The 13293-nt window shown below is 46.6% G+C and overlaps 1 protein-coding gene across 11 annotated transcripts in view; it reads left to right on the forward strand.

Annotated features, from left to right (window-relative positions):
* Window positions 1-13293, forward strand: part of HHAT (hedgehog acyltransferase) — a 347597-nt gene that overhangs the window by 284763 nt on the left and 49541 nt on the right. For all 11 annotated transcript variants that reach the window (XR_003523359.2, XR_003523361.2, XM_027613624.2 and 8 more), the window contains one exon: window positions 6427-6571. Coding sequence is in view for 9 of the 11 variants with exons in the window: in XM_027613624.2 (XP_027469425.2) it covers window positions 6427-6571 (145 nt within the window). In the remaining 2 variants the exon portion in view is untranslated. The remainder of the gene's footprint in view (window positions 1-6426; window positions 6572-13293) is intronic.

A 13293-nucleotide genomic window follows, 5' to 3' on the forward strand; every position in this document is an offset into this window, starting at 1 on the left:
GAACTAGGTATACGAGGAGCCTGAGCTTGCTCTGGACAGCACAGTTAAAAAGTGGGGCCAGAACCTGAGCATCATTTGGGCTGGTCCAAAGCTGTTGGTCTTCTGAGCTGACACTGAGCTGGAGCTTGAAGAAAGAATGAGGAGGACACATTCTCAGTAGAGAAAACAGCTTCTGCAAGAGAAGTAATGTGTAAAGTCATTTTACAGAGATGTAAAAGTGTGTGCCATGTTAGAAGAACAGTGAATAGAGCTGTGTCATTAGTAGAGTAGTAGGAGTTAAGGTTGGAAAGTAAAATGAGGTCTGATTGTAAAGGGCCTTCTTTGGATTTTAGTCTGCAAGCAATGAAGAACCACCAAAATATTTTGTGCAGTGGAGGGACATACTCAGTGTGCTTGATGAACCAGAGGGGGAAAGACCAGAGTTTAACATGCCAGTTAAGAAAGAGGCTTCTGCAAAATCCAGAGCAGAGACATGAGGACTAAAGGTAAGGGCATGTCGTTAGAAGAGCAAGAACACAGAGTAAGACAGTACTGTTGGCCATTCTAGAACTTTTAGCAGGACCTAGCTCCTCAAATATGGCTTAAGTTCTCTGATTATCCCAAGAGCCAGTTGTTTGCTTAGTTATTCGAAAGTCCTCTGAAATTCCTTCATATGCTGTGTGGATTTCGATGCTAAATTATAGCCTCTGCTGTTTTTAACCAAGCAGAATATCTAAACTGCGGAGCAGGTGACTCATCCATTTAAGCCAAACTGGCTTTATCTTTATCACTGCGATATTTGATTCCATCTCAGGCGCATGCATTGCTTAGATCTCAGGACCATGCATTGCTTAGATCTCAGGAGTAGAGATTGGAAAATTTAACTTCATTGACCAGATATATTTTGGAGCTCTGGACACTTACAAGAAGGAAGGAGGTGTTGCTTTTGGGTGCCTTCCTGTATTCATTTGGCTTGGATATGCGATGCAATGGAACATTAAGAAAGTCAGGAGATTCTGTAACTTATTTAGGGTAAAGAGAGAGACAGGTGTTAAGTAATGGCTGAGCATACAGAGAGTATGCATGGGTCTTAGGTGATACAGATTGAAGGACAGAGCTCACCATGCTGGGAGCAGCATGAGAGAGAGGGGTTATTCGTGAAACACAGACTTCTAAATGGAAATGACCAGAGTGCCTTGGCAAAGGAAGCAGGGGGAGCAATGTCCTGGTGGGTTGGTATGGGATGGGACAGGGGTTCAAGTCCTCCTCCTGAGTGTTTTACTCTGGCCACCTTTCTCTTTCACAAGAACTATAATTGTTTCTTTGGTTGTCTTTGGTCTCATCTTTATAGCCTGTGGGGTGTCTACCCTCGTTTGCTCCTCCTCGTCTCCACCAGTATCCCCCTTGCCATTTCCTTGTTCATCCTCTCTTACCCTCTGGTTACCATTTTTATTAGAAAATGAAAGACTTCAGTGATTATATGGAAGAACTGTGTCCAGCTGCTCAAACCCACCCAATTTCTTTTTTTAGCTTCTCCCCATTTAAAAATAAACAGTATCAGGTCCCACTTGCCAAGCCTTTGTCAGTCTCCAGCAGCCATTCCTCCGGCCCATCTGCTCCCCCAGATGCTCAGCCTGTCCCTCCTCCCAGCTCGGCCCCACATGCAGTCCCCCTGTGGACGAGTGTGGGCCCTACCTCACACAGCCACTGCAGCCCCACTGCGCCATCTGCTTCCCACCCTCGCAGACATTCTGAGAGTAACTTCTGACCCAGATTCCGTGGACCACGCCACCCCAGCACCCAGCTGGCTCGCCCCAGCCGAAGTCCTGTGATTTCCAGGGACAGGATGCTGCCTGGAAAAGAGAGAGGAGTTTCCATAGAGATAAGAATAAACACGGGAGCTGCCACCTCACAGCAGGAAATGCAAACTAGTTTGACAATTTAGTTCTGCCCTGAGGTTTACTTTGTTTGGGTTAGTTCCTCGCCTTTGGAAGCCAGTGTCTCAGAGAGAAGTTTAAAGCACTGCTAGGCTGTCCTTCTACAATATTTCCACACCCCACCTCTTCTTTTTTCTATCAGAGAGCCCGAACTCAAACAGGACTTAGAGGTCTACCCTGGTCCTGACCTTCCCAGTGTTCTAAGGGGCTTGCTGTATCCAGGCCCAAAATCTAGTACCTTCTCTTGGGCCTGAAGAGTGGGTCATATCAACATTAACATGGAGAGAACCACCCCCTCCCCCCAACCTTTCACTGAAGTCAGAGTCCCTGAGGGAGAACGAGTCACCCGGCGTAGGAAGCGATACTTTCTGACCTGCTCCGCGTCCCATTCTTCCTCCTTCCTCTGGGTCTGTCTGAGCGGTGGGAGGGGAGGAGCCTTGGAACTGGCGCTGCACCATGCCCGTCTGTGGTTGGAAGCACAGGAGGCTCCTCTCTCAAGCTTGATGCTCCGGGGGTAGTGGGTGGGCTGGGGGGGCGGCCACAGGGGGGCACTGTAAAGAGCACTTTCCCTGCCCTAGGATGCCTTTCTCTGGGCCCCAGGGGGGAAAGGGGGCACATTTTTGGCATTGCCCCTAATGAGGGAGGAAGGGAGGTGCTGTGCACCTATAGACCAGGAGGGAAGTTGGCTTTATAATGAATATAGAAGAAAACATTTCACCCATGCGCAAGAGACACTATTGACATTCTGGGCAGGACGGTTCCATTTCATACATTGCAGTATGTTTGCTATCCCTGGACCCTGCCTATCAAATGCCATAATTTTGATGTCCTTGAGACAACTGAAGTGCTCAGCAAGTTCTAGACATCCCCTGGGGCCCATGCCCTTCCCAGATTCTTGCTGCCAGGATATTGGATTGCCATCACTTCATCTATCTTCTGGGAAGGGACCATGACCAGACCAGTGTTCTTTTTTATTCTGTTATATTTGTGTTAAAATCAAATTCTGTTTACCGATCACTGCCTTATCTGATTAATTGGCAATTCTTATTTTTATACCTGATGACTCTTCGTTGTATACTGACTTATTTCCCCATTTGGTTCATAGTCCCTCACATAAGTTTTTCTACCAAGGGGGTTCTTAAGCACCTCAGCCATGACTAACATATGAGGCATGGTCCCTGCACATGGACAGACAGCCTGTATCCTAGATGTGAAGGACCACAAGAGTGATGACAACAATTGCTATAGGATGTCAGAGGAGAGTGTATAAAAGAAATCAAGAGTTTAAAGTGGGAACCTTGGCCCTATGTCCCTAGACATTCAGAAAGTTGTATTTATTGATGGATCTCCCCTTGCCCATGTGACTTTTTCCCTCCTAGGACCCCTAAGTATGGAATCTACATCTAGAGTATAAACCAGTGGGTGAGGCCAGATGGTTTCCAAGGTAGAGAGAGAACCTCAAGTGTCAAAACTGTCACCATCTATAGTCCATCCAGGGAATCCGAAGAGGAGAGATGAATTACAGCTGAGATTCGTATCTCCTTTGCTGTTAATATTAATCATGGGTTATCCACACAGGCCCCCTTTTTGCTCCTGGTTGCCTTATCATTCTGCTCTCCCACTGATACACAGTGAAGAGAAGTAATGCTCAGTCAAGTTTGCCGCTTGTTGGCAAGGCTAATTTTGTCAGTTCAGAGAATGGGGCTATTAGTTAAATCAGGTTTTTGGATTATCTTTATCATCACCTACTTTGTCCCCCACCTGCTCCTCCTGGGGGGTAATCAAGAACTGCCTGTGAGCATCTTGATTTCTCCTTTATATCTTTCTAGTTCATTGATTCCAACAGCCTACACCTTTAATGTTCTAGCTTAGTTTTTACAGAATTAACTCTTTATAAAAATTGAATTGTAGCCCTTCATTTCTGATCTTAGATGTCCTCCCTTGTCCTGAGAGCAGAGGCTCCTTCATATTTGCTATGATTCTGACTTTTCTTTTCCTAAGCAGAAATAGGAATTTATTGAATCATGTAGCCAAGTAATCACAGAAGCAAAGGAAGACCCATTGAAACTAGGGCCTCAGGTGCTGGAAAGAGGAGCCCTGTGTCTCAAGCACTCTCTCCCCTTCGTCTCCTCCCTTAACTCTGCCCCTTGCCCCTCAGCTCTGCCTCCAACTAGCCTGGCCCTTGCCCCAAACCAGGTCACCTGGCACCACAGCCCTGCTTAGAAGTCCAATGCAAAGAATGTTTTCCTCTCTCGGTATCTCTCAGTCGATTATTTAATAATTGTAATCATTTCCTGTAGAAAGAAAGCCACTCTGAGCTTAACCAAGCTATGTGCATTCTCTGTCACTGACATTAATATGGAAAAGATTGCATGGGGCCTTTGAATTCCCCTAACAGGATATAAGGTTGGAGGACACGGATGAGGTTAGAACAGAAGTGGTAAAACATCTGATTCACCGGGTCCCTTAGAAATCAAACGTGTTATCAATGGTCCTATACCTAGAGAGAATTATTTGGACACATTTATGCCAATTACAGCAATTTATATTTTATGAGTTATTATTCTGGATTTTTTCCCCGTCTCCCTGCTTCCTCTCACCCTGTTTCCCAAGTTACTGCTAATTGAGTCAGTAATACCCAGAAAATATCTTCTCCTGCTCTAAAAAATGGAAACCAGTAGATTAATGTCTCCTTATTCTCAGAGGTGAAGAGTACTGAGTTACAAGCCTGCTTCGTCACCATTTCTCTTTCATTACCAGTTTTTATACTGTGTGTTATCTCTTATATGGTCTTGCTTGATAGTATCCCCTGTATGTGCTTGTGACCTCTTAGAACAAGGGAGAGACTAGAGGTCATCTTGTCTGGTAGCCTCTAACCAGGGACATGTCAGCATCATCTGAGAGCTTTCTAGAACAATCATGTCCAAGCAGATGACTCAGGCAGTGCCTACTACACAGCTTGTCCATGAGAAGGCCACACTTTCACATATGGTGGCAGTAAAACCATGCTCCAAGGTGATGCTGGAGGAGAAGGCCACGGATGGGGAGGCATATGGTAGCAGTGGTATCTGAGCATATAGAATAGAAGCTGGGACTGGCAGGAGAGAAAAAGGAGAGGGGGTCAGAAATTCATTTCTCTAGGTTTCCAGAGGACACTGACCAAGGCTTATACAGTAGCCCCAGATGATCCATAGCAGGGTACTCAGAACTAAATAAGCCCCCTGCTGGAGACACTCTGTAGCTTAATCCTTTTTTGCCCATTAGGAATTTGGGTAATTCACATTTCTATTTTTTTTTAAGATTTATTTATTTATTTGAGAGAGAGAGAGAGAGAGCTGGGATGGGAAGGGCAGAGAGAGACAGAAAATCCAAGCAGACTCCCAACTGAACGTGGAGCCTGATGCAGGGCTGGATCTTGTAACCCTGAGATCATGACCTGAGCCGAAATCAAGAGTTGGGTGCTTAACTGATTGAGCCACCCAGGCGTTCCCAGATTCCTGTTTATAATTGGAGCACGGCTGAAATCAGGATGCAAGTGACCCCAGAGATGTGTAGGTTTCAGAAGGATATTCAGGAATGATCTCTAGACCCTTTGCTCTGTCTTTTTTCCCCTGTCTTTGGATTAGCCTGAGGTATTTGTCAGAAACCCTGGGGCCCTTTGGCCCGGTGGTTGCACTGTACCTGGTTCTCATGCTGCATGTGCAGACCCGAAGGACAGTGCCTGCAGGTGTACTGACGGCGCTCATACACTCCGGGCGCAGCGCTGTGATCTCACTCGGTAAGGCCAGCAGAATGGTCAGTGCCAAGAAATAAAGACTTTGCTTGTTTTATGCAATCCCCAAGAAGACATTAAAAGGGGAGGAAAAAGTGCAGTGAAGACCTCAGATGGATGGGCAGAATTCTTTACCATCAATGCTGGAAACCACCTCTCCATTTCCTGCGTATTCAGGTGCTGTGGCAGGTGACCATCGTGTGACCCTGCTACAGGCTCACTTCCAGTGGGGTGTGTCCCCTGAACTCTGATTCCAGGAAGGAGGGCGGCTTGTGCTGATTCTCCTGCACCCTCTGAATGGGACTCCTCCTAATAGTGGGTCAGACTGACGGGGTGGCTTCCCAGAGTCACGTTAACGGGCCCAGAAGATCACCCTGAGCTTGACCTCATGACATGGAGCTGTGCTGGTCATCAGGGAGAGTTCTCGTACCTGTAGGTTTGCAGAGAACATGTGGGGGCATTCCAGCCAAATCTGAACTAGCGTCAGTGCTCGTGTCACACGTCAGGGGGAGCCCACTCCCGTTTGGCAGGAGGAAGCAACAAGTTGGGGGCGAGTTGCTTCTTTCCTTAGACCAGAGTGCACGTGCAGCGGGAATAAAGGTTTTGGGAGCAGCCCCAGTCCCGCCCTCGCTCAGGCTCCAGGGTGGGTGTCCCAGGCAGGTGTCTGACAGGGGCCGGGCGGCACCTCAGCGCTGTTTCTTCGCCACCAGGATGACACATCGCCCGTGTTCCCCGCAGGTCCAGTTCCTCTCCCCGCGAGCCCGCCGCCGATTCCACGCCGCCCTGGCATCCTGTTCCACCTCCATGCTGATCCTGTCCAACCTAGTGTTTCTCGGGGGCAGTCAAGTGGGGAAGATCTACTGGAACAGGATCTTCATACAAGGTAAATTGCCCAGCAGTGCCATTTTCAGTCAACTTCTTTTCCATGTATGCTCTTGGTACCTTGAATGGATTTAGGGGGAGGCGTTCATTGTTCATGGTATGTGACCCTTGAAGTGACGCCCAGAAACAGTTCCCTGCGTTGAGCTGTGACTTTCAGGGTCCCCTCCTTTGCCATACCTCTGATCCATCACATGCAGCATGGAACCTTACAACGTACTATCCCAACTCTCCCAAACTCTACCTTTGCCTTCTGCTAAGGTAGTGCTCCGGTTTTTAAACTGTTTCCTAATCTTCCTTCCTCATTATCCCAGCCTTCAGTATACTGCAGAGTCTGTTTCATTTCCACTCTCAACATCCCGCCAGGGAAGGTGCTAGAAGCCCCGCTGTGTTCCCTTGCAGTGTGGGTGTGGCGCCTGGGTTTGCCAGGCTCTTTGTTGTTGTGGATGTTTTTGTCTGAGTGCTGGGATGCCAGCAGTACTGGTCGACCCCGTGTTTACTGTGCAGTAAGTGGCGTGTCCCCGTGTCTACTGCAAAGCCACACCCACAGCAGGTAAAATGCTAGTCTGTGGGAACTACTGTGAAAACGTTGCATTAACAATCAAGCGTCATTTATTTATGGGCGCAGTTCCTCGGGCTGGAACTAAGAGTTCTGTCACAGCCTTAAAAGAATGGGGAGAGTGGGAGCTGCTAACAGTGCCTGTTGCCAGTTCCCTGGATGTGAAGAGCAAAGGTCCCCTGTTCTGTTTCCCTGACCAGCAGCGTGGTTTTGTGCCTTTGGTTTGGGAAGTTTGGCCAAGCGGCAATGATGCGACTGCACTGCCAGGCTATCATCTCTACGTCTGGGTCCCTGAGGGGCCGGCGATGCTTTCGCTGCAGCTTTTTTCATACCAGAAATAACCCCAGTACAGCTGTGCAATCCCAGAATGCCAGGTCACAAGTCTAAAGTGTGCCAGCTCGGGGGGAGCCAGACTCACAGGGGTCACGAGAGAGCCCTGCTCCGCTTTCCTCTCGTCATTACAAAGTCCTCTTTGATCTTGCTTTCTGAGAAATGTCTTAGCCAATGGTTCCTGAAAAGACAATGTGCTTTTTAAGTGGAAGCTGTCCTTTAATAAAGATGGAAGCAAATGGGGTGCAGAGGATCTAAAGATAAAAAGCACCCCTCATTGTGGGCAGTAGTGTCCTACTTTTCTTGCCTTCAACCATGGTACGTAGCATGATGCCAAGAACACTGGGACTTGGGGAGAAAATGCTGACTCGGGGTTTGCTGGTCATATGAGCGAGAAGGCTCCAAGCTTTGCTTCCGGAAATCAAACATCAGGTGTTTGCTACTTCCAAGGCACTGAGAATAGAGGATTAAAAAGAGAAGCACCCACACATGTAGGAGCCAAACGTGCAAACAGAAATGTGCTACAGACTGAGGTAATATTGTGCCGGATGCGTAAGTGAATTGCTAGAGGTCACAGGACAGAGTGGCTTATCTTCCCACGAAAGTTGGATCTCACAGAAGAGGTGGCATTGGAATTGGAGTTTTGGGCATTCAGTAGGAACTTGCCAGGTGGAGAACGTGGGTATATGGGGGTAATGAGCACTAGCTTCTGTGTCAGATCATTCTAAACTCTCAGTGATCTTTCCCCATAGAAGTTTGTTTTTATCACAGTTCAGTGCAAGACCAGTGGCTTTCTCTAGGCAGTGACTCTAGGACCTAGAATATTTCTATTTTGATTCTCTGCTGTCTTGTGCTGGCCTCATGGAGGGAACAAAAACACAGGGATAGTGCACAAGTACTAAATACCCCTGCCAGCAGTACCACACGGCATTTCTGCTCATGTTCCACTGGCCAGAGTGAGTCATGTGACTGACCCAAGTGCAAGGTAGGGAGATGTGGGGAAGTACACAGACATTAGTAGGTTATGGCTCGGGAGGAGAGGACATGAGGCAACCTGGAGATGCCCAAGAGGCAGTTAAAAATATGAGTTAGACCATGAAAAACAGTATGGAGTTTCATCAAAAAATTAAAATAGACATACCATATGATCCAGAAATTCCACTACTGGAAAGTTACCGAAAGAAAATGAAAACACTAGTTGGAGAAGATAGGTGTACCCTTATATTCATTGCAGCATTATTTACAATCGCCAAGATATGGAAGCGACCTAAGTGTCCATCAGTAGATGAGTGGATAAAAAGATGTACATATACATAATGGAATATTACTCGGCCATAAAAAAGTCGTCTTGCTATTTGTGACATGGCTTGACCTAGAGGGTATCATGCGAAGTGAAATAAATCAGACGAAGAAGGGCAATATGATTTCACTTATATGTAGAATCTGAAAAAACAAAATAAACAAAACCAGAAGCAGACTTGTAAATGCAGAGAACAAACTGGTGGTTGCCACAGGCTGTGGGGGGATGGGCAAAATAGGTGATGGGGATGAAGAGGTACAAACTTTCAGTTATGAAATAAGTAAGTCACAGAGATGAAAGAAAAGTACAGCATAGGGAATATAGTTAATATATATTATAATAATGTCATATGGTGACAGATGGTAACTATACTTACTGTGGTGAGCATAGCATAATGTACAGAATTGTTGAATGACTACGTTGTGCATTTGAAGCTAATATAACATTGTATGGCAACTGTACTTCAATAACAAAATCTTTTTTTAAATGTGACTTGCAATTGGGGTGGGTGGAACTAGGAGCTGTGGGATAAAGGCAGGTGAGGTGATGGGAGTGGATACAGTTAGCCAGGGAGCAGGCACAGAGTGAGAAGAGAACAGAGTAGGAGGTGGCTTCTGAGCATGTGGGCATTTAAAGGGGCAGAGGAAAGATAGTAGCTAGAAGATGTTCTTTCTGTTTCTCAAAGGCATCAAGATCAAAGCATGATTTGCCCTGCACCCTGTGGAGCTAACATCTGGCACACAGGAGTCAGGGCTCTGAGAAAATCGGTCTGCTTCTGCCGAGGTGGGCCCATGACTGGATCTATGTTGTATCCTTGGAGCCAGGTGCCTGAGTCCTGGAGACCAAATTTCTAAATATGGAGGGCTCTGTGCAAGCATTTGTCTCTGGGTTCTCAGGCCAGGGAAGCTCAGCTGAGAAGGCATTTACTGTGTCAGAGATTCTTTTTCAGTCATCCTGATCCCATCTTCACCGATCTGTCCCCTGGGCCTCCTGAGTCAGGGAATGTCTACTGGGAATTTGACCGTTGCCTCACTTGTCTGTTCCCCACTGTGGGTCTTTGAATTTCAGTATCTCCTGGAGGAAAGTAAACCAGATGGTGCCAAATCCCCCATCCTTAAGGACTCTGGATTTCTCTTCATAACTAATTTGATTGACCTGATAGAAGATCAGTATGAATGTTCATGTTTGGGTACCAAAAATACTAATGAGCTTATAGGATCTTTCCTCATACTCTGCTGGGGTGTTATATTAGCTTTCTAAAAATTAAAAAAAAAAAATCTGAATTCTGAAACTCCTCTGACCCCAACGGTTTCAGATACGGGATTGCTGTCCTGTACATGTAGCTGCTGATGAATGAACTGGGACTCTAACACTGTGGTTGTCTCTGGCCACTTCCTTCAGCCACATGGAACCTGCTGTTCCAAGACCCACCTCTGCTCACTGAGGAACATGCAGTGGAGTGAGTGAGGGGATGGGGAGTTCAAGCTCATATTAGATTCCCAGGTTTAATGGGAAGGTGGCCCTTCCCTAGGGGATAACCACCCTGGTCCCTGTGCACCTTGATCCTTGAGGGGCTGGGACCTGCTGTGATGACAGGTGGTAGCAGGGGTCCCTCTAACAGATCTTGCCTTGGTGAGTCCAGGAAGAGCAGGGAGAGGACAGCCAGGTGTCTGAGGATGGGGATTATAGAAGACGTTGCAGATTCCAACCCTCCCTCCCATACAGGGCAGGGGCTGAGAGGATACAGCTTCGCTAGTTATCAGGGAGCCTCTTTACTGCATCATTGATGTCCCTGGAAGCATCTCATGATTAGCCTGGAGGATTTGTCTTAAGACCACTGCCTCCGTATCTCGGCACAGATCTGTTTGCTTTAAGCTACAAAGCTTGTGTTAGTAGCGTATGTAAAAATCTCTAGCCTGGTCTCTATGGGGTTGGTGATACCAGCCTGTAAAACCAGACCCTTCCCTTTCTGCTCTGCACACTGCCCTGCTGCCCAGGACAGTGGACCATTCCAGCCAAGGGATGGGAATGCTAAGCGGCCCTCTGAGGGCTCTGGGATGCATCACACACAAATCATTTTGATCAAGTGTTTTTTTCTGCTGCAGAGGTTGGAGAAGTAATATTCAATTAATTGTGGAAAATAAGAATCTGTATCTTTGCCTTAAAAAAAAGTCCCCAAATTTGTGCTATTGAAATTTACTTCCAGCAGCTTGAGGAATTTGAATGTTTGGGCCTCAGGTATTTAAGGAGGTTAGCTGGATCCAGGGATCTGAGAAGGATGTACTCTGGGGATTTGGTCCCTAGGCCTGCTCTTGGAGGGACCCTGCTGTGTGATGCTTTGCAGAGGCAAACTCAGGTTGCTTCTTACATAACTCTGGCTTTCAAAAGCATTTGTTTTTGTTTTTATTTTTGTTTTTTTTTTAAGATTTTATTTAGTCATTTGACAGAGAGAGACACAGCGAGAGAGGGAACACAAGCGGGGGTGGGGGTGGTTTGGGAGAGGGAGAAGCAGGCTTCCCGCTGAGCAGGGAGCCCGATGCGGGGCTCCATCCCAGGACCCTGGGATCATGACCTGAGCCAAAGGCAGATGCTTAATGACTGAGCCACCCAGGCTCCCCTCAAAAGCATTTGTTGATGGCAAGAGCTCTCTCATGTCTGCCTTATCCTTGATGTTGAAGTGTAAGTTCGTTTCCTGAACAGGCAGATGATGACTGCTCTGTAACTCAGAAATATGAGTGAGTTATAACTCTCAAGTCTGCAAGACGAAGCTCCATAAACTTGTGTCTCAAGCATCCTCGCAGTGCCCTGTAGTCCTGTCACAGTAGGGGAGAAAATGTATTCAGCAGGGCTCAATAGACTTTGGGAATATATCTGGCCTTGAGGAGGCCGAGGGCTTTATTAGTGTTGTTTGGGTGCAGGGTGGCATTCCTTCTGGAAAGACCATCCACTTTTGTTAGCAGTAGGCAGGGGCTCTATAAAAAAGGTACTTAATCATTTCCCAAGAAGTGGGTTTTGCAGTGCCAGGAGTTTGGTAGGGACATGGCGTCTAACCAAAATTTTCCTGCCTAACTTCTCATTACACACACACACACACACACACTCACACACTCCCTCCTCTTATTGCCTGATCTAGTTTGACAAACATACACCAGACATTTTCCTGCCTGACTTCTCATCGCGCGCACGCGCGCGCGCGCGCGCACACACACACACACACACACACACACACACACACACACACACACACTCCCTCCTCTTGTTGCCTGATCTAGTTTGGCAAACCCCATCTCAGCACTTAACTCCTGGAGTGGCCCCATGCCAAGGCAAGGAGAATTTGGTTCTTTTCCCTCCAGATTACAATGAGAGAGGAACTAGTAATTTTTTAATGCAGGTCAGAACCTTTACACTCCCCATATTCACTTACTATTTCTAGCTGAGAGAGGAGAAAGTATATTTTCTTCCTGATTACTAGCTTGTCCAGACAGTTTATTTTTCTCCTGACTCAAATGGCTCCCGACAGGCATTTTATTTAAAGCTGAACTGGGGTATCACACTGGAAATTCAGGAAGGCTGTGGTTAAATAGAAGCTCATTCCCCTCACATCTTGTTAAGTTCTTGGGCCTAAGATTTCATTTTTGATGAGAGAAGACAGAGGGCAGTCGTCATTGTCTCAGGGGCCTTCCCTTGTGATTACATTGTCCTGCTGTCTTCAGGAGCCTTTACCTTCAGAGGAAGTTTCTTTTGCTCCGATTGATTCTGCTTCTTCCTCACTGGATCCTCTGCAAGTTCTAGAAGAGTTAGAGGAACAGGAGATTCCCACCCATTGTACTAGTGGTAAAGTTGATATGTAGAGATAGGTTATACGGTTTATCCATGGTTACACATTGGTCCATTTATGGCCATTCTTGGAATCTGAATTTCAAGACTTTCAGAGGTCTTGGTTTCTTTCTTTCTTTCTTTCTTTTTTTTTTTTTTAAAGACTTTATTTATTTATTTATTTGCCAGAGAGAGAGAGAGAGAGCACAAGCAGGGGGAGCGGCAGAGGCAGAGGGAGAAGCAGGCTTCCCACTGAGCAGGGAGCCCAATGTGGGACTTGATCCCAGGACCCTGGGACCATGACCTGAGCCAAAGGCAGACACTCAATCGTCTGAGCCACCCAGGCACCCCAGAGGTCTTGGTTTCTTCTTTACTCTATGCCATGTGGTCACCCAGATGGCTTGGGCATGGGTACTTCAGGCCAATTCACTAGGTATAGGACACGAGAAATAGTGAGTGGGCATTCTTATCCAGCAGTGCCCCTGGGGTTATGTTAAAGCTGAGAAAATTTCTAAAATATCTAGAAAGGAATTTGAATCATAGTACATTTAAATACTACTTTCTGTGAGGTTGTGGGAAACTTTTTCCTGTTAACTAGGAGTTTCTGTGAATTCATTTGGAAAGAGTTTTATGGATATGGGAGCACTTTAAACTGGTCTTTAAATAGAATATCACGTAAAGACTAGTAGAACTTAGACACCATTAATCAAATAAAAACCAT

This window comes from Zalophus californianus, chromosome 10 (genome assembly GCF_009762305.2).
Source record: "Zalophus californianus isolate mZalCal1 chromosome 10, mZalCal1.pri.v2, whole genome shotgun sequence".
NCBI lineage: Eukaryota > Metazoa > Chordata > Mammalia > Carnivora > Otariidae > Zalophus > Zalophus californianus.